The following is a 27,633-nucleotide window of genomic DNA, read 5'->3' as shown; positions in this document are numbered from 1 at the left end:
CCCTGGCTGCAGTTTCCCCCAGTGTTCATGGCACTCTTGTTTCTGAGCTTTGATGCTTTGTGTATTGTTTGCTGTAGTCACCATAGTCCTATACCTCATGACAGATTGTTGGGAGGGGTTTTTTAGAGATGAAGTAGAACTGTGGCCAGTGTTGAGCTTGGCATAAAATTTGAAAAAGTTCAACCATGGGTAGGCTCTTACCTTTGCAGCCAATCTCCAGCAGTCACTCTTTCAGAAGGTCTGTTGTTCTGGATGACCTTGGAGTTAAACACTGAAAGATTAAAATCATTATCTGACATTGCATGCAAAGATATGAAAGAGTAAACTCATTTTTTGATAGAGATGTCAGAACCCTCTGCTAGCTTAGCTAATTCACATATTTAAAAATACAGTGGAAATTTGCTTACAAAAATTCATTAAGATTGCTGTTGTACTACAATACTTTCTTGTCCTCAAATATCTTTCCTGGTTGTCATAAGTCTGTGGGTTTTTGTTGTTGTTGTTGTTGTTGTCAAACTAATGTTCTTTTTGAAATATGTGGAGAGAGCTTAGCTGAGCGTTTCCTAGTTATCGAATGTTTGAATTTGGTGTGTTGAAGTTTTGCATTCCAGAAGATATAGGGACAAGAAGTCACTCTTGTGCAACAGAAATTTTAACTCCAGTTGAATGCATTTTTAAAATGTGAATTACTAATTTGTAATTCAATCTTATTTTCTTCTTTTACAGCAAAAGAAATTATTATTAAACTAGTATTAAAATTTTTTGCAAGCACCATATTTGGATTTTTGAGTTCAAGAATAGTTATATATTGGCTATCTCATATCTTCAATGATGGATTAACTGAAGTAATTCTCAGCTTCTCAATGGCATACCTGACTTTCTTCATTGGTAAGATAAGGAATAACTATGCCCCTACTAATTCAACTAAACAAAACTGAACCTGATTTTCTGAGGGGATTCTTTTGTTATGCGTATTCAAATATACATTTATTTACTAACAAAAATGTTATATTACAGTGATGTTAGCCTACCCATGTGTGACATATTTAACAGCATAAACAGAAATATGGTAAATTACATATTTTATATCTAATCCTAGGAATAAGTAATAAAAAAAATAAATGCTATGTGATCAGGTTAATGTTGTATTGAGAACCTTAAATTCTGCATTGTTACTTTGCATGTGACTGCTTTTATTTTAACTTTAATATTACATTAAAGAAGCATCTTAAAATTGTATATAATTTCTTATATCTGCCTGCCTGTAAATCCAGGTGCCTTAGTTACCATGAGTCCAATTTTGCAGGGTAGAGAGGAATTAAAACTAATAAATGGAAAAACTGTAAACGGTTATACAATTTTTAGCACTGCAGGTCAGTAAATGAAAGTTATACTGTTCTCATACTAACATTAACAAGGCTATGTTGTACATCTTTTTATTTTATTATGTAAGTTTAACATGATTAGTTATATGTTAAATTATATTCTTTTAAAAAGAAAAAAGATTACAAAATATTACATATGGTGTTTGCAAAATGGCCACATAAAAGTTTTCAGTGCAAATAGGTGGCCTCACATGGACAGTCAGTATATTACATAGCACTTTTTTTTTTGCTTATGTCACTTTTGGAGAACTATAAGTAGACAATGAAATTGCAGAATTTAGATTTGAGGCTCAAGCTTTCTGTAGTATTGGTGTTCTTCAAATCAGGTGGGCAAAGTAGTTCATCCAGGCCAGGGTAGGAGTCTTTGTCTCATGTCAGACCTCTCAACTACAATGCACGGTGCTCTCAGAGGTAATTCAAAGCTCCAGCCTCTCTGAAAGGAGTGCCTTTATATTTAAATCATTGAAAGGGCCACACAACTTTATATCAATAGAACATAGGGACTTGGGGTTCATGAGAATTTGTCCATTTATTCTGAGAGGCTAAAAGCCCATACAGATATTTTTCCAGGTTAATCATAATATGTATCAGTGTTACGTATAATGCTCTGGATCACAGACAATACAGACACTTGCATTTGTGCTGATACAGCTTTTTTAACTTATGATCTTGAGAAATTTTTCTGCCTATTGTTGTTGAGGAAATAGTGCACAGATCCCCTTAAGTTAGAGATTGATTTTACCCATTCAGAGAAAAGAGAGGTTTTCTTATCTATTAAGAGTCGATAAGACCATTATTCTGTTGTAATGTGGTTTGCACTGTTAGTGTGCTTATTTGTTGTTTGTCCTATTTCTGAAATATTTTTCATCGAGGCCAATCACTTTTTCTTTATATGTAGTTTCAACTTCGTTTTTTCTCTGTTTTATTATTGTTGGTTAAGTGCTTCACTTAAGCCAAACTTGGGTGTGATTTTCTTACTCTTTTTTAACCATTTCTGACTCCAGCCAAGTGCCTCTCCCCTCTCAACTTATAAATATACTTAAATAGCATTCATGGGTGAGGCTGCTAGATCACCTGCATTGGTGGCCAGAACTTCTGCTCTTTCACTAATCATTTCTGCTTGTTCAAGAGTGACTTAAGGAAAACTTTCATCTGGTTAGAGACTGACATTGCCCATTACAGAAATACCATTTACAGGTAAGATAGAAATCTATTTAAATTTGAAAATTATGCACAGTACGTTTTTTACATAGAAAGATATTCTTCTTAGAATGATGTCCTTGTGAGTACTCCACTTCAGGTGTCTGTGCACCCCTGTGCCATTGATCAGAGAATTTCAGCAGCAGTATCCATCTGGATTGTGCATGCACCGTGGTTGTCTTGCAGCACCATCGGCACCTCATCTATTGTATGTGCAACTCAGCACCCTCAGTTCCTTCTCCATTGGTCCCAGCCTGAGCTGGAGCTCCATAGCGGTGTCCCAGCATCTGTGACAAGCCTAGAAAAACTAGTTTGAAATAGTTTAAAGTTTCATATATAGTTAGTAGTAGTTTAGCTAGTCTTCATAAGTCTTTGTTACTTAAATTTTTTCTTTTTCTTTCCTCAGAGCAGGAAACATTCAACCCCACTCAACAATGCCTGGTTCTCCGGGTTTTAAAAGACATGGCGCCTGCTGAGATGCTATCCCTGTCTGACAGTCATTCCCTCTGTGTCCATTGCCTTGGTGAGTCACACATCTCTCAGAAGTGCACTCAATGCAGTACTTTGAAGGCCAGAGCTAGACAGGATTGAAACCTCCACCTGAAGCTCATCTGAGTGGCCTCTGGCTGGCCGAAAGACTCCCAGGTACATCACCCTCAGTGAAGGATAAGGCTTATTCCTCAGAAAGATTGAGGAAAAGAGCTATGACCTCACCACAGAGACTAAAAGAAAATGGTCTTCTTCTAGGTCGCTGTCCTCAGTGCCAACTGCATCGCAGGTAAGCACCTTTGAGGCATCAGGCACCTCTGGCACCATCCAAACTGGGACCCCATTGGAAAGAGAAGGAGTCGAGGCACACATCTAAACCTTCCTCCTCCTCTACGGCACCAACAACACCGGTGAAATACACAGTGCCAAACCCCTCACCAGTGGCTGTGCCACCACCACTAGTGCAAACAACTTCCTTGGCACCGACAGAGAGGGCGAGGATGGCATAGTCCACACTGAGCAAGTCAGGTCGGAAACCATTGGCAACGTCCCTGGCACCATCTAAAATACTGACATTGGTATCAAAATTGATGGCACCACATCAGTTTCTACACTAGAAAGACATCATGGTATCCTCAGTACCACTCTTGCTGCTCTTCAGCACTGAGGACTCCCCAGAGCATACAGCACCGGAGCAATCAGCCTCACCCACTGCCCCTCCATTCTCTAGCATTGAGGATGATAAACAGGAAGAGGTTGCTTTTGCTTTGTGGCACTCTTCACCTGTCAAAAACAGACTGCCTTTGGGACCCGTGAAATCAAGGGCTCAATGTGGGCAAGATATTCAGCCTTAATATGGACAGCCATGGATGTGCCCACCCATGCCTTTTCCCATGCAGTGGTCACCCTGAGACCCAGGGGCAGCATACAGGGCACATTACAACTGACCTCCAACCCCTCTTAGAGGTGAGATAAGATTGCTACCACCGTGCTGCATACCGGAGACCTCTGATGTCCCCGAGGAAATGGGGGACGAGAAAGAGGAGGGCACAGAGCAGGACATGATCTCACCTGCACATAACTCCTGATCAGCAGACAAAACCATAATGCTCCCACCACTGCCGATGATTTTAACCAGTTCCAAAAATTGTTTAAAAGGGTGGTGCAGAGTCAGGAGATCCCTGTGTCTGACACGCAGCACAAACTCCTCCAGATTCTCCAGACCTCTTAAACCTCTCAAATTGCGCTATCCATAAATGATGCCCTGATGGAGCCAGGAGAGACTGTTTGGCAAACACCAGCTACTGTCCCACTAACATGTAAGAGGGTGGACAGGAAGTATTACATGCCCGCCAAGTGTATAAACTTCCTTCCCTCCTCCTTTTCCCCCCCACATATCCCCCAATTTCCTGGTAATGGAGGCCTCAAACCAACACGGCAAACAGCCGCCGTATAGATCAACTCTGCAGATAAGGAGTGGAAGAGGCAAAAGGTCTACTCTTCTGAGACCTTACAGTTCTGTGTGGGAAACTACTGCATGCTCCTGATACTAAACTACTTAAGACAGTTAAGACCAAAGCAAATTGTGAAGAACTTAAAAAAGATCTCACAAAACTAAGTGACTGGGCAACAAAATGGCAAATGAAATTTAATGTGGATAAATGTAAAGTAATGCACATTGGAAAAAATAACCCCAACTAAACATACAATATGATGGGGGCTAATTTAGCTACAACGAGTCAGGAAAAAGATCTTGGTGTCATTGTGGATAGTTCTCTGAAGATGTCCATGCAGTGTGCAGAGGCAGTCAAAAAAGCAAACAGGATGTTAGGAATCGTTAAAAAGGGAATAGAGAATAAGACTGAGAATATATTATTGCCCTTATATAAATCCATGGTACGCCCACATCTCGAATACTGTGTACAGATGTGGTCGCCTCACCTCAAAAAAGATATTCTAGCACTAGAAAAGGTTCAGAAAAGGGCAACTAAAATGATTAGGGGTTTGGAGAGGGTCCCATACGAGGAAAGATTAAAGAGGCTAGGCCTCTTCAGCTTGGAAAAGAGGAGACTAAGGAGGGATATGATAGAGGTATATAAAATCATAAGTGATGTGGAAAAAGTGGATAAGGAAAAGTTATTTACTTATTCCCATAATACAAGAACTAGGGGTCACCAAATGAAATTAATAGGTAGCAGGTTTAAAACAAATAAAAGAAAGTTCTTCTTCACACAGCGCACAGTCAACTTGTGGAACTCCTTACCTGAGGAGGTTGTGAAGGCTGGGACTATAATAATGTTTAAAAGGGAACTGGATAAATTCATGGTGGCTATTAGCCAGGAAGGGTAAAGAATGGTGTCACTAGCCTCTGTTCATCAGAGGATGGAGATGAATGGCAGGAGAGAGATCACTTGATCATTGCCTGTTAGCTTCACTCTCTCTGGGCACCTGGCATTGGCCACTGTTGGTAGACAGATATTGGGCTAGATGGACTTTTGGTCTGACCTGGTATGGCCGTTCTTATGGGCAAATATGACTGACAGCTATGGCAAACTGAGTTCTTTTATTAATGACCTTCCAGAGGAGAGGCGCGAACAGTTCAAAGATTTAATCCTTTAGGGACAACTTGTCGCCAGAACTGCACTACAAGTGTCCCTTCATGTGGCAGACACGGTGGCAAGAACAGCCATGGCTGTTGTAATGCACAGGGCATCCTACCTGCAATCATCAGTAGGCTGCAAGTCTGTCACGGAGGTCACAGAATTCACAGATTCCATGACCTCTGTGACTTCTGCAGCGGCCAGCAGCAGCAGTTTGGGTGTGTGGGAGGGGACTCAGGGCTAGGGGCAGGGAGTTGGTGGGTGGGGTGGGGGGGCGCTTGCCTCAGGGTGGGGGCCTCCTCGGCTCCCACTGGCATGATCCTGAGGCTCCTAAGTGGAGGAGGGGCCAGGGGGCTCTGTGTGCTGCCCGTGCCTGCAGGCCCTGCCCCCACAGCTCATGTTGGCTGTGGTTCCTGGCCAATGGGACCTGCGCAACCGGGGCTTGTGACGGGAGCAGTGCATGGAGCCCAGGAGTCACTCAGAGCTCAGAATTGGATACACTGTTAAGTTTCACAGTTCTATTCTCAATCACTCAAGCAACTCTGAAGCTCCTTCCATCCACAGTGGGGCATTGCTCTACAGTTACCTGAAGTGGAGCACCCATACAGCCATCACGCGAAGAGAAGGTTACTCGCCTTGTGCAGTAACTGAGGTTCTTCAAGATGTGTGTCCCTGTGAGTACTCCACTACTCACCCTCCTCCCTTCACCATGTACTTTGGAGTTTGCATTAGGGACAGGAACTGAGAGGGTTGGGTCACACGCATGATAGATGAGGCACCCACAGTGCCATGAGACAACCACTGTGCATGCATGACCCACACGGACACTGCTGCTGAAATTCTCTGATCAACGGCACAGGAGCGCACTGATACATGAAGTGGAGCACCCACCATGGGACACATCTCGAAGAACGTCAGTTATTGCGCAAGGTGAGTAACCTTCCCTTCACTCACATGTATGTTGGAATATTTATGCACTGCCGTATTTTTCCAGGGACTGGTACAGTCTGACTGATACTCTGTCAGGATGTTAGGCCCCCATAACTGCCTATACTTCCTCCTCCTGCCACAGGTATTGCTTCAACCAGGCTGCCTATGAGCCCTTCCAGGGACAGAGTTAGAGCACCATAATTATTATATTACGAGAGTTGTGAGAAGGCTATTTTCTTCTTCGAGTGATTGCTCATGTTTATTCCACAATAGGTGTGTATGCTCGCCATGTGCACTGGTGTCGGAAGTTTTTCCCCTAGCAGTATCTATAGGGGAGCACCCCTACGACCCCTGGAGTGGCACCTCCATGGTGTGGTATAAGGGGCGCTGTGTGCTCCCCCCACCCTCAGTTCCTTCTTGCCGCCAATGAAGGTGCTTGAGAACTGCTCTGCTCCAGCTTGTCTGCAGCTTTTCTCTAGAACTCTTGTTCATTCATCATAGTAGTACCTGTAGTTGAAGTAGTTAGATTAGTTTAGTTCAGTGCACCTGGGTCAGGGCGTGCCTCGAGCTTTAATTCATGCAACACTTGTAGGTGGCCGATGCCAGTGTGTGATCTGCACACAGACTGTTTACTCTGTCCAGGGGAAGCCCATCTCAGCGATTGCTGTAAGATTTGCAGGTCTTTCAAGCCTCAGACCAAGAGAGACAGGGACATTCGGCTCCAAGCTATCCTGATGGAGTCAGCATTGACCCTGACTCTGGTGCTCTGCTCCGAGTCGGCACCGAGTACCACAGTGTCAACGCGTGGTGACCCCTCGGTGCCACCTACCAGTCGGCACTGCTCCCCATCCTTGGGGCACGCCAAGAAGGCTAAGAAGAGACCTTCTCCACTGCAGCCCTGGAGCAAGACCGGGGGAGAGGCTAGACTCATGTTGGGCAGTCCTCGGTCCCCATTGGCCTCCAGGCCTCCAACTCAGGTCAAGCAGAGTAGCGTGGCCTATTTGGAGCAGGCTTCCCCAGATGTCCGGATGCCCTCCACGCCGGAGACCCTGCAAACAGCCTGGAACCTTATGTTCTACCGGTGCCAGGGGCACCACTAATGCTGGCTTCCTGGTCCAGAGGCAAACCACTGTTGGGATCTCCACAGTCGCCCCCCTGCTTGGTACCATTTGCGGTCGAGGGAATGTTCCTGACGCCGTTTGCCGTTCAGCGCACTGCCCGGTGCGTAGTCCACGCCTATCGCCTTTGACCCCTACCAGGTTATCTGGCTGGGTTCCGACTAACAGGAGCTCCAGGCACTGCTCCGCTCGAGACCGAGACTGATGGCTCCAAAGGTCCTTGTCTCAGGGGCTACCGTAACCAGTCGTGACGTGAACATTAACACCGTTCCTGTTCGTCATCTCACTCCAGGACCCTGCTGCAGTACCACTCCCACAGTCCTGAGCGTTGATCGCTGGCACCTCGCTGTCGCGGATCTGCCTGCCAGAGCTGATCGCGGAGCAGCTGCTATCATTGGCACTGTTCCCGATGCTGCCACTCATCCTGGTCCAGGGACAGCCACAGGTCGTACGCCAGCCCAGCCTCCCTTTGTAGCTGTCAATCGATGGGACAGGCCAGTCAGGCTGAATAGCCTGCTCCGCTGGTGCCACAGCAGTGGCACCGGGCTCCTTGGCCAGCATCATGGTACCAATGGGCCCCGTGGCCCCCGATGCTGCCCCTGTGGCTGAAAAAGGTCCAACAGGAGGTGTATACCAACAAAGGGCGTCAACTTCGCATCCAGTGCCTAATTTCTTAGTGATAGACACAGTCCAGTGATGTGGCATGCAACAACAGCCCTGAAACACAACTCATGATAAGGACTGGAAAAAACTTGATCAGTTTTGGCAATAAGGCTTACTCCTTGGCTACCCCTCACCTCTGCATAGCCAACTATGCAATATTACTAACAAAATACAACTATACAAACTACACAAAAATGTTCAGATTGATTAATTTTATTGCCAAGAAAAAGGGAGAACAATTTGCAGCACTTGATTCTGAGGACAGGGCTGCAACACCTGTGTCGATGGCGATTGCAATGAGAAGTTCATGGCTCTATCTTTCTGGTTTCTCCAAAGAGGCACAATTCATGGTGGAAGACTTGACAGCCCAAATTATTCGCCAAAAGGACAGACGACTCACTCCACTCACTCACAGACTCATGAGCGATTCTCCGATCCTTGATCCTCTGCTAGAACCCCAAACTGAAGAGGAAACAGAGGAATTACTTTACATCCCAGCAATACCACTGGCCAATGTATTCACAACAACAGTGGTGATTTGACTAACAGGGTCACAGACACAGGCCCTGAGGGGACAACAATCTGCTTCTCAAACTGCATCCCAACCATCAACTTCCCCTAACAAGAACTCTGGTGGATGGAGACTAATGCTTGACCTCCGATAATTCAACAAGTTCAAACACAATGATTCAAGATGGTCACACTATAAGCAACTGCCTGATAAAACATCAACCCAGCAGACAGCATTGCAAGCCACCAAAGAGGTGGTAACCCTCTTCATGAATCTGGGCTTCCTAATAAATACTGACAAGCCCACTCTAACAACAGTGCAAGAGCTAGACTTCATTGGGGCCCACCTCAACTCTCTATAGCCTCACTACCGAGACAACGTTCTTTCATTCTCACCAGCCTCATACTCACTTCGTGAAATAGCCCACAGGAATCTGCGAGGACTTGCCCCCAACTCCATGACCACGTGGCAGCCACAACATTAGCTGTCAGACACACCAGATTAAACACTGTTTGCCTACAAGGAAGGTTACGTATTAACTTTGTTCCACACAGGCATGGCATAAACAAGCACCTCACGATATTGGGCAAAATGAAGGTGGGCAAAACTGACCAATGTATGCACTGGGGCATCCTTCATTCAGACCACAAATGCCTCACTCCTGGGATGCAGAGCACACCTGCACCCACATTCTATATAGGGCTGCTGGTCCCCTGCGGAATCCCTTTGACATATAAACCTATTGGAACTTCAAGCTGTTCGCAATGCTTGCTTCCAATTCCTACCACTCGTCAAGGACAAGGCTATTTGAAGCCTTAGCTCGTATGTATTATATATACGGACAAAGGGGAGCACACTCACAGTACCTGTGTGTGCAAGCCATAAAACCCCGACGATGGTGTGTCAGACACAATATCCATACCACCACAGCAGATACCCTCAGCAGACAAATTTCTCAGGACCGCGAAGGGAGCTTGACAACGCAGTACTCCTGCATGTATTTCAACATCGTGCGTTCCCCTCACAACTGCACAAAATACCAAACGCCCTCGTTTTTGTTCTGGTGCAAGTCTCGGTGTGCAGTCATTAGGCGATGCATTCCTCCTCGAGTGGAACGCTCCCCTTCTCTATGCCTTCCCTCCGATTCCTCTCTCGAACCGAGTGATCCACAAGATCAGGCCGGATGGGCCACAGTAATTCTACTATCTTGATCTCGCCAAACCATGGTATCCTTACCCCCTCAGCATGACCGTGTATCTATGAATCATACTCTCACTTATGTCTGACCCGCTGTCCCAGGACTCGGCTGTGTCCTGCAACTGCAGAAACTCCATCTCAGAGCATGGCTCCTCCATGGCTCATGGAACCTGAGCTGACCTGTTCAGAGGAGGTACAAAATATAGTTACACAGTTGAACAGAAATGAATTGTCCCCATACACCTTGAAGGGGAGACGAGTTAAGGTCTGGTGCCAACTAAAATGGATGATTTCCATCCCAGGGACATTATTCTCTATACTGCATTACCTATTAGAACTCAAATGGTCAGACCTATACATGAGCTTGTAAGGAGGCGCCCTGGCTCCCCGCTGCGCCTGAGGGGGACGAGCCAGAACAGGCGCCTCAGTGGGTGGAGTCAGCACGGCGTGTCCCCGCCCCCCGGAAGTCAAGGGGCAGGACAGGAAGTATAAAAGCCCGGCCCCAGTGCTCAGTTGGAAGCAGGCTGCCGGAGAGGACAGACGCTGGTGCCCGGGCTCCCACCGGGCCGGACCTGCCCCGCGCCCACTACCCGGAGGAGCGCTGCCCGGACCTGCCTCGCGCCCACTACCCAGAGGAATGCTGGCCGGACCTGCCCCGCGCCCACTACCCAGAGGAGCGCTCGCTGGACTTGCCTCAGACCCGGTACCCGGAGGAACGTCGGCCTGACCCGCTGTGTGCCCGATACCCCGAGGAGTGGCCTGAGCTTCCCCACGACCAGTACCCGGAGGAGCCCATGGTCTGGAACCCCCCAGACGATGCCAGCAAGGACCAGGTACCCAGAGAGGGGGAGGTTGGAAGTGGCCCGGGGATAGCCGACCCTGGTTTGGCTCCTGAAGAGCCCGAACCCATGTCAGTGTGTTGCGGCCAGGATCCCCACTGACCGCAGCGGGTCTTGACCGCTGCTAGGGCCCCGGGCTGGAACGCAGTGGAGTGGGAGGGCCTGCGTTCCCCCTGCCACCCGTAGCCGGGTGGCAGACTCCCCCTCTTCCCGCCTATTGCCACTGCTCTGCCCTGACCCAAAGGGCCAGACCTAATTAGACTTGTGTTTGGTGCCCCGCCCGAACCAAGGGCTGGGCCCCGTTGACTTTGCCACTGCTCTGCCTTGACCTAAAGGACCAGAGCTAATTAGACTTGTGTTTGGTGCCCGCCCGAACCAAGAGCTGGGCCCCGTTGACTTTGCCACTGCTCTGCCCTGACCCAAAGGGCCAGAGCTAATTAGACTTGTGTTTGGTGCCCCGCCCGAACCAAGGGCTGGGCCCCGTTGGCTTTGCCACTGCTCTGCCCTGACCCAAAGGACCAGAGCTAATTAGACTTGTGTTTGGTGCCCCGCCCGAACCAAGGGCTGGGCCCTGTTGAGTTTGCCACTGCTCTGCCCTGACCCAAAGGGCCAGAGCTAATTAGACTTGTGTTTGGTGCCCCGCCCGAGCCAAGGGCCCGGGCTGATCCTGTGTTTGCTCAGCCCCTGCTAGGGGCTTGAGCCTGAACTATTACTGCCCGTCCTGTCCAAGGACCTGGGCTGATACTGTGTTTGCTCAGCCCCTGCTAGGGGTCTGAGCCAGAACTATTACTGCCGGCCTGTCCAAGGGCCTGGGCTGATACTGTGTTTGCTCAGCCCCGCTGGAGGCTTGAGCCTGAACTATTGCGGCCCGCCCTGTCCAAGGGCCGTGGCTTAGTGACTTTGAGAGCCCCGACCCCGGCTAGAGGGCCGGGGCTCTACCCTATTTACAGACCCTGTATCCCGCTCAACACCTGCCGAGGGCTGAGCCTACCCGGACTGCGGCGCGCAAGGAGGCGCCCTGGCTCCCCGCCGTGCCTGAGGGGGACGAGCCCCGACACAACCGGCTTACAGAGCTCAATAAAAGTCTGTCTACCTACCATCACAACATTCCACTCCAAGATGGATTGCCATCCTGTCTTTACCCATCTACTGGCCCAGTGCTTCCTCAGAAGACTCAATAATGCCTACCCTGAACTATCATAGAATCAGAAGAGACCTCAGGGAGGTCATCTAATCCAACCCCCTGCTCAAAGCAGGACTCATCCCCAGGCAGATTTTTACCCCACTTCCCTAAATGCCCCCCTCAAGGATTGAGCTCCACTACCCACCCTCCTCCCTTCACCCTGTACTTTGGAGTTTGCATTAGGAACAGGAACTGAGAGGGTTGGGTCACACGCATGATAGATGAGGCACCAACAGTGCCATGAGACAACCACTGTGCATGCATGACCCACACGGAGACTGCTGCTGAAATTCTCTGATCAACGGCGCAGGAGCGCACTGATACATGAAGTGGAGCACCCACAGTGGGACACATCTTGAAGAACGTCAGTTATTGCACAAGGGTTTAGCAGGCCAATGTTCAAACCACTGAGCTATCCCTCCCCTAAACGATCCCATAAATCACCCAGATTGTTTCTATCCATCACTGAATGCTCCAAAAGGGAGCACCATCTCTAAACAAAGACTTTCCACATAGATTCATAATCACACAAAACTCTACTATCATCAGTTGAACTGCCAATCCCTCATGGGGATTCACTCACATCCCACTAGAGCCTTATCAGCCTCCATGGCTTCCCTGCACAATGTACCTATCACAGACGTTTGTAGAGTTGCTGCCTGGGTCTCAGCCCATACCTTTAGACAGCACTATGCCTTAGAGCAACAGGCAACATGTGATACCTCTTTCAGATGCTCTCTACTATCGGAGGTCACGACTTCAACTCCAAAGCCCCTCTTTCCATTGGAGGGCACTGCTCTGAAGTCACCCAAAGTGGAGCACCCACAGGAACAGCACTCAAAGAAGAAAAGAAGGTTACTCACCTTGTGCAGTAACTGGGGTTGTTTGAGATGTGTGTCCCTGTGGGTTCTCCACTACCTTCCCTTCTCTCCTCTACTTCGGATTTTCCTTATTAGCCTCTGCAGTGGAGAAGGAACTGAGTGGGGGTTGGTCACACAGTGTCTGTTAACTGCCTGCAGCAGCGCGAGGCAGGGACCAAGCATATGTGACCCAACCGGCACAGCTACTAAAAGTCTCTGACTATGAGCACAAGGGCACATGAACACCTAAAGTGGAGCACCCACAGGGACACTCATGTCGAAGAACCTCAGTTACTGCACAAGGGAGTAACCTTTTCTTCTCATGGACAAACGTTACCTTGACGTTTTACATCAATAGGCAAGGTGAGGCACATTCCTCTGCCCTCTGCCAGAAAGCCCTCAGGCTGTGGGACTTCTGTATAGCCCACGACATTTGCCTACAGGCCTACCACCTACTGCGCGTCCGGAACTCGCAGGCAGATCGCCTGAGCATAGACTTCTCCTCTCAGCACGAGTGGTTTCTATACCCAGAGATGGTGCACAGACTTTTCCAAGAGTGGGGAACTCCCCAGGTGGACCTGTTCACAACTCAGCAGAACCGCCAGTGTCCCCAGTTCTCCGGGGGGGGAGGGGCAGGGGCAGGGCAGGGAATGGGTGCTATCTCCGATGCCTTCCTTCTATCCTGGGCAGGCCAGCTTCTCTATGCCTTCACCCCAATCCCACTGATCGGCAAGGTTCTGGAAAAGATAAAGACGGACAGGGCCTAGATCCTCCTGATTGCCACGGCGTGGCCCAGGCAACATTGGTACAGGGTCCTCACAAGCCTGGCAGTTGCCCCACCATAACCATTACCATCACGCCTGGACCTGCTCTCCCAGGACCAAGACCACTGCCTCCACCCCAACCTAGCTGCACTGCACCTCACGGTGTGGCTGCTCAATGGTTAGGCTGGGAGGAGAGGACATGCTTGGAAGGGGTTCAGTGCGTCCTCTTTGAAAGCAGTTGACCCTCCATGCTTCGAGCCTACTTGGCAAAGTGGTCTCAGTTCTCCCAGTGGGCAGCTTAGTGGGGCGTTTCATCCATGGCTGCCCCGATCCAGCTCATTTTAGACTACCTCCTTCATCTCAGAGCCCAAGGCCTAGCGCCCTCGTCTGTCAAGGTGCATTTGGCAGCCATATCGGCCTTCCACCCACTGGTGCAGAGGCACACAATATTCTCCCCTGATTTGACTGGCCAGTTCCTGAAGGGTTTGGATAATCTCTTCCCATATGTTAGGCCCCCAGTCCTGCAGTGGTGCTGGCCCAGTTGACGGGTCCCCCTTTTGAGCCACTAGTTACATGCTCTATCTTGATCTGAGCATAGTTTGACTGATTTGAGTGTTAGGGTTGCCTGAAAATTTAAACCAAAGAGATTACATGCATTTTTTGACAATACTGGTTATAGAGTTACAGTTTATTTTCTTCTTTTCAAATCAGTACTCTGCTGCTGAAAAATTAGAGTGAGGGGGAGAGAAAATTTTGTTAGACTAGTGGGAAATCAAAATGTAATATGTCCCTTAACAGCTCAGTCATTTCAACTAAATAAAGATTTATTTCCAGACCTATGATGATATCACTTTTAAGGCTGGTGCTGAAGCAAGAAACCAAACAAACTAGCCTGGGTAGTTTTAGCATAGTTAAAAAAATGCAAGAGAAATAATTGATTTAAGAACCTACCAGTGTAGGATCCAATAACAAGATAAAGAAGAATTTAAAGGAATTATGTTTCTCTTTTTAATTATATTGCCAAAACTTATTTTAATATTTTCTCCGATAGTACAAATAACACATTTAAAAAGTTCCCCAAAAAGCAAACTTAAAGTAATTATTTTAAGTAGACATGCCTAATCATGAATTAAAATATAGTTTGTCACTTGCAGTAAATTAAATGAGATTTAGTGCGCCTGTTTATCTTCTCTTTAGCTGAATGGATTGGAATGTCTGGTGTTATCTCGCTCACTGTTTTGGGAATTCTTTTAAATTCTGTAAGCTTTAGTCCAGGGGTTGATACATTTATCATTAGGTGAATATTTACTTCCATTTTAAATTAACTGTTTTATGTCCTTCAAGATATTCCTTGTTGCTACTTATGTGTCAGAAGAGGGAACTGTGTTTATAGGCAGACTAATCTGATCAATAATGGAACATACAAATGGTCCCTGAATTAGATGCTCTTCCAGTGGGGTGGTTCATTCATAATTAAAAAACAAACAAACTAGTGTTCTGGTTAAAACACAGAGAAAAGTTGCCTTAATCTCTTCTGGCTTTGTGGAAGGAGCGTACCTCGGGGTTCTTCTTCGAGGAGGGTCCCTAGGGGTGCTTCACTTTAGGTGTTCATGTGCCCCTGTGTGTTTAATCGGAGATTTGTAGTAGCAGTGCCTGTTTGGGTTGCACATGCACGACCCCCATCTGGTGCTGCCTCAGGTGGTTATCTGGTGCTGTGAGACCAACCCCCTCTCAGTTCCTTTTCTACCGCCTTTGGCTTGAGTCGGAGCATCTAGCAGCACCTCTGTGCCTAGTCTCATTACCATATTTTTCACTAGTTAGATTTAATTCTTGCTCTTTATAGTTAATTTTCTTTTCTCCTCTTCTTTTCCATTAAAGTTATTTTGTCTCTCAAAAAAATTGTTTTTTCTTCAGACCAGAAATGTAGGTTTCTCATAGACTCATAGGTCAGAAGGGACCAATATGATCATCTAGTCTGACCTCCTGCACAAGGCAGGCCACAGAACCCTACCCATCCACTTTTATACCAACCCCTAACCCAGGACTGAGTTATTGAAATCCTCAAAATTGGTTTGAAGACCTCAAGCTGCAGAGAATCCACCAGCAAGCGACCAGTGCCCCACGCTGCAGGGGAAGGCGAAAAACCTCCAGGGCCCCTGCCAATCCGCCCTGGAGGAAAATTCCTTCCCGACCCCAAATATGGCGATCAGCTAAACCCTGAGCATGTGGGCAAGACTCACCAGCCAGCACCCAAGAAGGAATTCTCTGCAGTAACTCAGTTCCCATCCCATCCAACATCTCCCCGTAGACCATTGAGCAGACTTATCTGGTGATAATCCAAGATCAATTGCCCAAATTAAACTATCCTTTCATAACATCCCCTCCATATACTTATCAAGCTTAGTCTTAAAGCCAGAAAAGTCTTTTGCCCCCACTACTTCCCTTGGAAGGCTGTTCCAGAACTTCACTCCCCTAATGGTTAGAAACCTTCGTCTAATTTCAAGTCTAAACTTTCTTATATCCAGTTTGTAACCATTCGTCCTCGTGCCTACATTAGTATTAAACTTAAATAATTCCTCTCCCTCCCTAACATTAACCCCCCTGATATATTTATATAGAGCAAGCATATCCCCCCACAGCCTTCTTTTGGCCAGGCTAAACAAGCCAAGCTCTTTGAGTCTCCTTTCATAAGGCAGGTTTTCCATTCCTCGAATCATCCTAGTAGCCTGTCTCTGGACCTGTTCCAGTTTGAATTCATCCTTCTTGAACATGGGACACCAAAACTGCACACAATATTCCAGATGGGGTCTCACCAGCGCCTTATGTAACGGTACTAACACCTCCTTATCCTTGCTGGAAATACCTTGCCTGATGCATCCTAAAATCGCATTTGCTTTTTTAACAGCCGTATCACATTGGCGGCTCATAGTCATCCTGTTATCAACCAATACCCCAAGGTCCTTCTCCTCCTCTGTCGCTTCCAACTGATGCGCCCCCAACGTATATCTAAAATTCTTATTATTAATCCCTAAGTGCATGACCTTGCACTTTTCACTATTGTATTTCATCCTATTACTATTACTCCAGTTTACAAGGTGGTCCAGATCTTCCTGGATAGTATCCCTGTCCTTCTCTGTTTTAGCAATACCCCCCAGCTTTGTGTCATCCACAAACTTTATTAGCACATTTCCGCTCTTTGTGCCAAGGTCAGTAATAAAAAGGTTAAATAAGATCGGTCCCAAAACTGATCCTTGAGGGACTCCACTAGTGACCTCCTTCCAGCCTGACTGTTCACCCTTCAATACGACCCGCTGGAGTCTCCCCTTTAACCAGTTCCTTATCCACCTTACAACTTTCATATTCATCCCCATCTTTTCCAATTTAACTAACAGTTCCCCATGTGGAACTGTGTCAAACGCCTTACTGAAATCTAGGTAAATTATATCTACCGCATTTCCTTTATCTAAGTAATCCGTCACCTTCTCAAAGAAGGAGATCAGATTGGTTTGGCACGATCTACCTTTAGTAAATCCATGTTGCAATTCGTCCCAATTACCATTGACCTCTATGTCCTTAACTACTTTCTCTCTTAAAATTTTTTCCAAGACCTTACATACTACAGACATCAAGCTAACAGGCCTATAATTACCCGGATCACTTTTATTCCCTTTCTTAAAAATAGGAACTACGTTAGCAATCCTCCAGTCGTACGGCACAACCCCCGAGTTTATCGATTGCTTAAAAATTCTCGCTAACGGGCTCGCAATTTCACGCACCAGTTCCTTTAATATCCTCAGATGGAGATTGTCCGGGCCCTCCGATTTTGTCCCATTAAGCTGTTCAAGTTTTGCCTCTACCTCAGTTGCGGTAATATCCACTTCCATATCCACATTCCCGTTTATCATCCCTCCATCATCGCGAAACTCCTCACTAGTCTTATTAAAAACTGAGGCAAAGTACTTATTTAGATATTGGGCCATGCCTAGGTTATCCTTAACCTCCATTCCATCCTCAGTGTATAGCGGCCCCACTTCTTCTTTCTTTGTTTTCTTCTTATTTATGTGGCTGTAGAACCTTTTACTATTGGTTTTGATTCCCTTTGCAAGGTCCAGTTCAATGCGGCTTTTAGCCTTCCTCACTTTATCCCTACATGTTCTGACCTCACCAAGGTAGCTTCCCTTGCTAATCCCGCCTTTCTTCCACTCCCTGTAAGCTTTCTGCTTTTTTCTAATCCCCTCTCTGAGTTGCTCGCTCATCCAGCTTGGCCTACAACTCCTGCTCATGTTTTTTTTCCCCTTTCTTGGGATGCAGGCTTCCGACAATTTCTGCAGCTGCGACTTAAAGTAATTCCAGGCCTCCTCTGCATTTAAATCCACTAATTCCTCCGTCCAATCCACTTCTCTAACTAATTTCCTTAACTCTTTAAAATTAGCCCTCGAGAAGTCGAAAACCCTAATCCCAGATCTACATTTGTTTATTCTTCCATCTAGTTTGAACTGAATCAGCTCATGATCACTTGAACCAAGGTTATTCCCTACCACCATTTCTTCTACGAGGTCCTCACTGCTCACCAAAACCAAGTCTAAAATGGCGTCCCCTCTCGTAGGTACTTCAACTACTTGATGAAGAAATCCATCCAGAAAAATCTGACCCCTATTATTCTTGCAAGCACTCGTTCTCCAGTCTATATCCGGGAAGTTGAAGTCTCCCATAATCACACATTTCCCCTTTGTGTTTACTTCATTAAAGACATTAAAGAGGTCTCTATCCATATCCCAATCAGATCCTGGTGGTCTATAGCACTCCCCAAGCACTATCTCAGGGGAAGCTCTAGTTGCTTTTTTACCCAGTGTGATTTTTGCCCAGACAGACTCTGTCTTATCCATTCCATCGCTTCTTATTTCATTACAGTTAATCTCATCATTGATATACAAGGCTACTCCACCACCTTTGCCTTTCTTCCTGTCTTTTCTAAACAGCACATAGCCTTCAATACCTGTACTCCAGTCATGAGTACTATTCCACCAGGTTTCGGTTATCCCTATAATATCCGGTTTCATTTCCTGCACCAGTAGCTCCAGTTCCTCCATCTTGTTACCTAGGCTCCTTGCATTAGTGTACAGACATTTTAATTTTTGGCATTTGGCGTCAGTGACATTCTTTCCCCCGTCGTGCACAGACCTTCTACCACCAGCATCACCCGTTACTCTGGTTTCTACTCCACTATTCCTCCTTGGATCAATTCTTTGGTCCGCAAGGGTATCCCCTCTCACTTTGTTTACTTCCCTCTCCAGGTTATATTCTGGCGTGGAGATCTCCTGAACATCTCCCAACCATCTCCCCCAACTTCCTAGTTTAAAGCTCTCTTGATGAGGTTGGTGAGCCTCCATCCTAGAATTCTATTTCCCTCCTTACTTAGGTGAAGTCCATCCTGAGCGAACAGTCGTCTATCCGTAAACGCTTCCCAATGACCGTACATCCCAAAGCCTTCCTTATAACACCAATGCCTGAGCCATCTGTTGATCGCCATAATCTTGTCACTCCTTCGTCGCCCTGCTCTAGGGACCGGCAGAATCCCACTGAAGATCACCTGAGCCTCGATTTCTTTGAGCGTCTTCCCCAGTCTGGCATAGTCCTCCTTGATACAGTCCAGTGAGTAACTAGCCGTATCATTCGTTCCCACATGAAGGACAATCAACGGATTCTTTCCTGCTCCCGCTAAGATCCTATTCAGCCTCAGGTCCACATCCTGTATCCTAACCCCTGGCAGACAGCACACCCTTCTGTTCTCCCGATCAGGTCTAGTTACAGGCCTGTCTATTCTTCTCAGTAAAGAGTCTCCAATCACGTAGACTTGCCTTTTCCTGGTGACAGTGTGATTCTCCGGTCTATCCCCCACACCAGCTGGCTGCAAGTCCTCTCGATTTGTATTCGCCCTTACAATCCTCCTAGGGCTCATACTTGGTGTCACCTCCATTGACTCCTCCCCTCCTTCTGCAGGACTAGCTGCTCGTCTCTTTTTCCTTGCCCTCTCTCCTTCAGCAACCTGCTGTGCTCCATCTTCATTTTCCAACTCAGCAAACCTGTTCCTGAGTTCTATTTCTCCATCGCTGGCCCGTCTTCTCCTCTGCCTGGTTCTCCTAGTCACATGCTTCCACCGTCCACTTTCCTCACCCAGCAGCTCCTCCTCAGAGTTCTTTGGTCCTGCTTCTATCTGCTCATCTGAGCTTATCCCCTGTGCCTCATCAAGTCTGTGATCCATCATCTGCTCAAACCCCCGTCTAAACTCAGCAAGAGTTTCCACCTGCATCTCCAGTCCTCTTATCTTTTCCTCCAGCAGCTCTATCAGGCGGCACTTCATGCAGACAAAACTCCTTTCAGGTGCCCCCTCCAGGACCATGTACATGCCACAGCTACCGCATCCGGTCCTCCTCAGTGTGTCTGTACCTCCTGCCTCTGCCTCCATCATACCCTTCCAACTCTGTGCCTGGCAATCCACGCCTCACACCGCACCACAGGCCACCAACAAGCGCTGGTCTGCTGGCAGACCCTGCCTCTTCCTTTGTCTGGCTTCCTGGTTTCTCTGCCTTAGTCTCCCCTGTAACCTCCCCCTGGAAACTCCCACTGAAACTCCCCTGTTAGCAGCTCTGTTCGCTGGCTCCTTATATAGGACCCCTAATCAGGTTTCTGTTGTTAACTGTTAGAGTAGACTATTAGTTTTTCCCCTTACCGGGAGAAACACTCCTCTGAGAGGCATCCCCGGTTCTCTGGGTTTTAAATGCTGTCTCACCTGCAGACTTTCAGTACCTGTGCCTGACAGGCACTTGCAATGTGTTCACTGCCTCAGCGAGACACACATACCTCAAAAATGCTCACAGTGCCACAACCTAAAAACCTAGATCAGAAAAGCAAGAGACCTACAATTTTAAACTCCCGCTGACCGAGAAGTCTCTCTGGACGGCATCTGACCCTGAAGCATAGACCCCACCTGTCAGCGATCCTTCCTCCATGGTTCAGACTAAAGATCCACCCTCTAAGAAGGCGGCAAAAAGTGGGCCAGAACTTCTCTGCCTCGGGAATCTGCCAAAAAATGGTGTTCCCCAAACTAGCAAACCCCATTGGCACCAAGCGCACCGGCCTTCTCCATGGCCAAAGTAGTGGGACCCTCCAGTACCATGGGTACCAAAAGACTCCAAGCGGGCTCATTCTGACATGGGCAGTAAGGGAAGACCGAAACCCCATGCTTTAGCACCGACAGAGCTGATTAGACAGCTCGGCACCGCTGCGTACCATGGTGCAAACTTCTGTTGGTATAAAGCAATCTGTGCATGCATCAACACCATCAATCATGCTGCAACAGTCGGTACTGACTGCTACTCCTTCAAAGGCACTGATGCTACCGGCACCACAGCAATTCCTGCACCAGAGGGACCTAATTATCACCTCGATGCCAGAATTTCCTATTCTCAGCACCGACGTCACTCAGGCATGTTTGGTACCGAGCCACCTCACCACTCTACCTCAATCTGCTCCCCCATTCTCGAGTGATGAGGATGAGGACGAAGGAGAAATATAATCTTCACACCATTCTTCTCCCATCTGCATACCTACCAGACCAAATCAACAACCACAAAGGGGATATTATACTGAACCCAAAGATTGACACTGGTATGGGCACCTTTTCCACTACACTGGACTTATTGGAGCCAATGGGTGGAATACCCCCAACAACACCACAAATCTCCCAGCCCACCCAGGTTGAGCATGTGTCATTCACTCTCACCTTTGGTACTGGGGCCATCTGAGCTTCCAGAAGAGGTGACTGAAGAGGAGGGTGAGATCTCTGAGCAGGAGATGGCACAAGCAGCCCACTTCTCATCATCTTCCCCCAACAACACTATCATGCCCCACCTTCCAATACGGGAGATGATTTCAAACAATTTCAAGACCTTGACAAGAGAGTTGCAAGCTAATTGGACATTTCAGTGGAAGAAGTCCACGAAGCACAACATAAATTTCTAGACAGCTTACAGACATAAACGTGTTCCAAAATCACTCTACCCATAAATGACCCGATTATGGAATCAGTAAAGTCAATATGGCACACCTCAGCAACAATCCCACCCATGTGCAAGAGGTCTGACAAAAAATATTATGGGCTGGCAAAGGGAATGGGGTTCCTCTTCTCACACTCCACACCGAATTCCTTGGTGGTGGATGCAGTTAACGAATGGGGCAGACAAAAAAACCCGCAAGGACACGCCTTATAATAGAGATTGGAAGAGGCTTGACCTCTTTGGCTGTAAGGCCTACGTCTTGGCAACTCTACATGTTAGGATCACCAATTTTGAGGCATTAGTTGCCAAACATGACCATACTAATTATTCAAAGCTATCAGATTTTATTGATTTTTATTCCTGAGGAGAAAAGAGAGCAGTTCATGTCCATTATCTCGGAAGGATACCATATAGCCAGGATAGCATTGCAGGATGCCCTGGACTCCTCAGACACAGTGGCAAAGTCTGCAACCACTGTGGTAGTGATAAGAAGGGCATCTTGGTTATATCTCTCTGGGTTCCCTGAGAGGTGCAATCAACAGTTGAAAATCTTCCATTCGAAGGGCCTAAACTCTTTGCAGCCAAAACAGATGAGTCCCTCCACACGCTCAAGGGCAACGTTGAAGTCCCTGGGCATTTATACACCTCAGATCAAGAAAAGACAGGGCAGATATTATGCCTCACAGAGATTCTGGTCCATTCAGTACATGCAACCACACAGACAATATGAACAACAATGGCAGAAACAAAGATCCACGAGGAGGAGATAGCTTCCACCTCAGCCTGCTACATCTCAACAACCAACCTCAAGGCAGCAATTTTGAGACTTTGGTTGAGGGGCTAGACTCGCACATCTTTCAGAATCACGAGATCAGATTGGACAAGTCCAAAGTCATCCTGATAGCCCCCATGTGACCTTGACAAATGTGGTTCCCTTACCTTCTCAGAATAGTGGTGTGCCAACCACGCACTCTTCCTCTTCTACCTCATCTCCTTTCTCAGGTTGCAGGCCATATGCTTCACTCAGACTTAGAAAGACTCCATCGTAAGGCATGGTTACTCCATGGCTCTGAGGACCTGAAATGACATGCTCAGAGGAAGTACAGAACATTTTATTAAATAGTCACAGAACAACCAACCATCACATATATCTACAAATGGAGATGATACAATACCTGGTGCCAAAAGAAACAGATCACAGCAATCTCTTCCTCGTTACCTCTGATACTGGACTACTTGCTGGAACTTAAGAAATTGGACCTCTCCATGAGCTCAATCAGGGTGTACCTCTCAGCTATCACAGCATTCCACCACAAGGTGGACGACTTATCCATTTTTGTGCACTCAATCACCAAGTGTTTTCTCAAAGGCTTCAGCAACATTTATACTGAATTATGAGCTACTACTCCATTATGGGATTTTAACTTAGTCTTCTGGGGCATCACTGGACTCCTGTTTGAACTATTAATGATGTGCTCCCTCCTCACTTTTCAATGAAAGTTAAATTTCTTTTTGCCATCACATATGCCAGATGAGTGGGAGAACTCGGGGCCTTCACGGCACACCCACTATTCATGATATTCTTCAAAGATAAGTTACCCTAAGACTTCATTCAAAGTTCTTACCTAAGATTGTCTCATCATTCCATCTCAACCAACCCATCCACCTACCAACATTCTACCCGAAACCTCATGGGAATAGATAGTAGTCAACACTAGAGGCCCTGGATGTCTGCGAGGTGCTAGCCTTTTACACAGACAGAACAAAGACGTTCGGGAAGTCTCCAAAATTATTTGTCTCAATCACTAAACAGTCAAAAGGAGATGCTATATCTAAATAGAGACTGTCCAGATGGACTTCAGAATGTTTCTAATTATGCTATCACCAATACGATCTTCAACCTCCAACGAGGATTCACACACATACCACCAGAGCTCTATCGGCTTCGACAGCATTTCTTAACCATGTCCCCCTTATGGACATCTGTATAGTGTCAACTTGGGCCTCGACCCATACATTTACACATTATGTATTAGAGTATCACACATCATCTGATGCACTCTTTGGTCTTACTGCATTATCATCTGCCATGACTTCAACTCCGAAGCTCTTTCCTTCCACCGAAGGGCGCTGCTCTGAAGTCACCTAAAGTGGAGCACCCACAGGGACACTTGTCAAAGAAGAAGGGAAAGTTACTCACCCTGTGTAGTAGCTGAAGTTCTTTGAGATGGTTGTCCCTATGGGTGCTCCACTACCGCCAGTTCTCCCCTCTACTTTGGTGTTTCTCACTAGATGCTCTGCAACAGAGAAGGAACAGAGAGGGAGTTGGTCGCATAGCACCAGATAACTGCTTCAGGTGGTGCAACCTAACCAAGCACTGCTACCAGAAATCTCCAATTACAAGTGCAGGGGCACACGAACACCTAAAGTGGAGCACCCACAGTGACAACCATCTCAAAGAACCACAGATACTGCACAGGGTGAGTAACCTTCTTATTTATATCTGTAGTGAAAAATTTTTGATCTCATGTGAAAAGGCCCCTGTGAATCTCTTTAAATTCTCTCCCACAAAAATTACTTAACTACCTCTTCATTTGTCCAAGTTTAGTTTGTTCACTTATTTCAGCTTGCCACAAGGACATCACCACTCAGAGCCACGTTGATCAATATATTGAAAGCAATTAAATTAAACTTTGTTCAAACAAAACATTTGTAATGCAACTTCATTTTTAATACAACTTACAAAAATTTAAAAAATGACATTTAGAACAGAAAACGGAGTAGGTACAGTCATCTATAATTTCTTGCTTTTTTCAAAAAGTAAATATTCAGAAAATTACAGTTACCAATTTTTAAGAAGCATATAAACAATATACATGAAAAGTGGCTGTAATTTTGTATCTTATTTTTCATGTAATCCTTTCTGAGGAGACATAAATCAATTATTCTTTGAAATGAAACAGCATAACTTACCAAACCCAAAAAACAAACCCAAAGGGAGCACAACAGGGGCTTATCAAAACAATATGCAGGGTAGCTGTACCTGTAAATCCTCCATACACCACACAACCATAGTCACTTGAGGACACCTTCCAACTCCAAACCATCACCTCTCTTGGAAGGAGACCCACATTTCTCTCCCTCCTAATCAGGGTTTTAAATTTGGACAGCTTCCTGCCTTACACTTTAATATCCCCAGCCAGCCAGTCTGCCAAAAGACAAGGTCCAATGATTTGCTTTTTCTCTAACGGCTATGAATAGTGTGCTGTCAGCAGTTACAAGTTACCACACAGCTCTTTCTGTTGAAGCACATTTATACTTAAAAGTAAAAGCATAGGGGATATAGTGTACTTAGATTTTCAGAAAGTGTTTGACAAGGTCCCTCACCAAAGACTCTTAAGCAAAGTAAGCTGTCCTGGGATAAGAGGGAAGGTCCTCTCATGTTTTAGTAACTGATTAAAAGATAGGAAACAAAGGGTAGGAATGAATGGTCAGTTTTCAGAATGGAGAAAGGTAAATAGTGGTGCCCCCAGGGGCCTGTATTGGGACCAGTTCTATTCAACATATTCATAAATGAGCTGGAAAAAGGGGTAAACAGTGAGGAGGGAAAATTTGCTGATGATACAAAACTTCTCAAGATAGTTAATTCCCAGGCAGACTGTGAAGAACTACAAAAGGATCTCTCAAAACTGGGTGACTGGGCAACAAAATGGCAGATGAAATTTAGTGTTGATAAATGCAAAGTAATGCCCATTGGAAAACATCTTAACTGTACTTATAAAATGATGGTGTCTAAATTAGTTGTTACTGCTCAAGAAAGAGATCTTAGTCATTGTGCATAATTCTCTGAAAACATCCATTCAATGTGCAGCAACAGTCAAAAAAGTGAAAAGAATGTTGGGAATCATTAAGAAAGGGATAGATAATAAGATAGAAAATATCTTGTTGCCCCTATATAAATCCATGGTACGCCCACATCTTGAATACTGCATGCAGATGCGGTTGCCCCATCTCAAAAAAGATGTATTGTAATTGGATAAGGTTAAGAAAAGGGCAACAAAAATGATTAGGGGTATGGAACGGCTTCCATATGAGGAGAGATTAATAAGGCTGATCCTTTTCAGCTTGGAAAAGAGACAACTTGGGGGGGGCATATGAGTGAGGTCTATAAAATCATGACTGGTGTGGAGAAAGTAAATAAGTGTTATTTACTTCTTCTCATAAGACAAGAACTAGGGGTCACCAAATGAAATTATTAGGCAGCAGGTTTAAAACAAACAAAAGGAAGTATTTCTTTAAACAACACACAGTCAATCTGTGGAACTCTTTGCCAGAGGATGTTGTGAAGGCCAAGACTATAACAGGATTAAAAAAAGAACTAGATAATTTCATGGAGGATAGATCCATCAATGTCTATTAGCTGGATGGGCAGGAATGGAGTCCCTAGCCTCCACCCTCTTCCCCCAAGCTCCTACTCCTGCCCTGCCTCTTCTCATCCCATTTTGTAGTTGTGCATTTGATTTCTCCTTCCTAAGTGTAGAAATTTGCTCTTATCTCTGAATTTCATCTTGTTGATTTAAAACCAGTTCTCCCAATTTGTCAAATTCTAATCCTGTCTTCCAAAATGTTTGCAGCCCCTCTGAGCTTGGTGTCATCGACAAATTTTATAAGCATGCTCTCTATTATCCAAGTCACTAATGAAAATATTGAATAGTGCTGAACCCAGGACAGATCCCTGTGGGACCCCACTAAATACATCCTCCCAGTTTGACAGGAAGCCATTGATAACTACTCTTTGAGTGTGTCTTTCAACCAGTTATGCACCCACCTGTGGTAATTTCATCTAGACCACATTTCTGTAATTTGCTTAAGAGAATGTCATGAGGGCGTGTGTCGGAAGCCTTACTAAAATCACAACTACAGCTTCCCCCTATCCACTAGGCCAGTGGTAATCAACTCAGAGATCTTCCAAAGGGTGCATCAACTCATCTAGATATTTGCTTAATTTTACAACAGGCTACATAAAAAAGCTCTAGTGAAGTCAGTACAAACTAAAATTTCATACAAACAAAATGAGAAAGTAAGCAATTTTTCAGTAATAATGTGTGTGACACTTGTATTTTTAGGTCTGATTTTGCAAGTAAGTAATTTTTCAGTGAGGTGAAACGTGGGGTACACAAGACATATCAGACTTCTGAAAGGGGTACAGAAGGCTGGAAAGATTGAGAACCACTGCACTATGCCATATAATGGACTTGAAAATTCTCAGTGGTTCAGGAGTCAATTTGTCAGTCTTGGGATTTAAGATAGTTTTGAGTCTAAGAGATCACATTTGGGGAAGAGAGGGAAACGTTTTTGTGGTAGGATGCTGTGAATAAAATATGGTGGCTGTTTAAAGCCGCTCACAGGTTTGGAATGAAACATTAAATCCCAAAGAGATGTATTAGTTTATAAAGCATAGGTGAGATGATTAAAGGAGTATGTTTATCACATGGCTGAATAATATGTCTCATGCATATCACTTCCATTTTGTGTTTGACTCCATAGTTAAGGTTGTGTGTTGTGTTTAAAGCAGCTATTCAGCCTCTTTATTATATATGAAGAAGACAGTGTATCTTTTCAAGACTTACACTAGTTAGCAATTTTCTGAAAAATTACACATTAATTAATGTGTGTTTAAAATTAATTTTAAAATGGATATTTTGAGAAATTTAGCATTCAATGTCAGATCTTTTTTTTTGTCCAGAATGGTCCTAATAACACAATGCTGCACACTCTTCAAACTTTCCATACTTAAAAACACATTCTCTTACAGTGGCTGTCATAACTTTAGTCCC

At 45.8% G+C, this 27,633-nt stretch overlaps 1 protein-coding gene across 1 annotated transcript in view; it reads left to right on the top strand.

Moving 5' to 3' along the window:
* Positions 1–27,633, top strand: part of LOC115651191 (sodium/hydrogen exchanger 10-like) — a 354,344-nt gene that overhangs the window by 64,434 nt on the left and 262,277 nt on the right. The window contains 2 exon segments of the mRNA XM_030562150.1: positions 727–888; positions 14,937–15,036. Of these exon segments, the coding sequence (XP_030418010.1) occupies positions 727–888; positions 14,937–15,036 (262 nt within the window).

This window comes from Gopherus evgoodei, chromosome 4 (genome assembly GCF_007399415.2).
Source record: "Gopherus evgoodei ecotype Sinaloan lineage chromosome 4, rGopEvg1_v1.p, whole genome shotgun sequence".
Classification (NCBI taxonomy): domain Eukaryota; kingdom Metazoa; phylum Chordata; order Testudines; family Testudinidae; genus Gopherus; species Gopherus evgoodei.
This window is presented reverse-complemented; position numbering and strand designations above follow the sequence as displayed.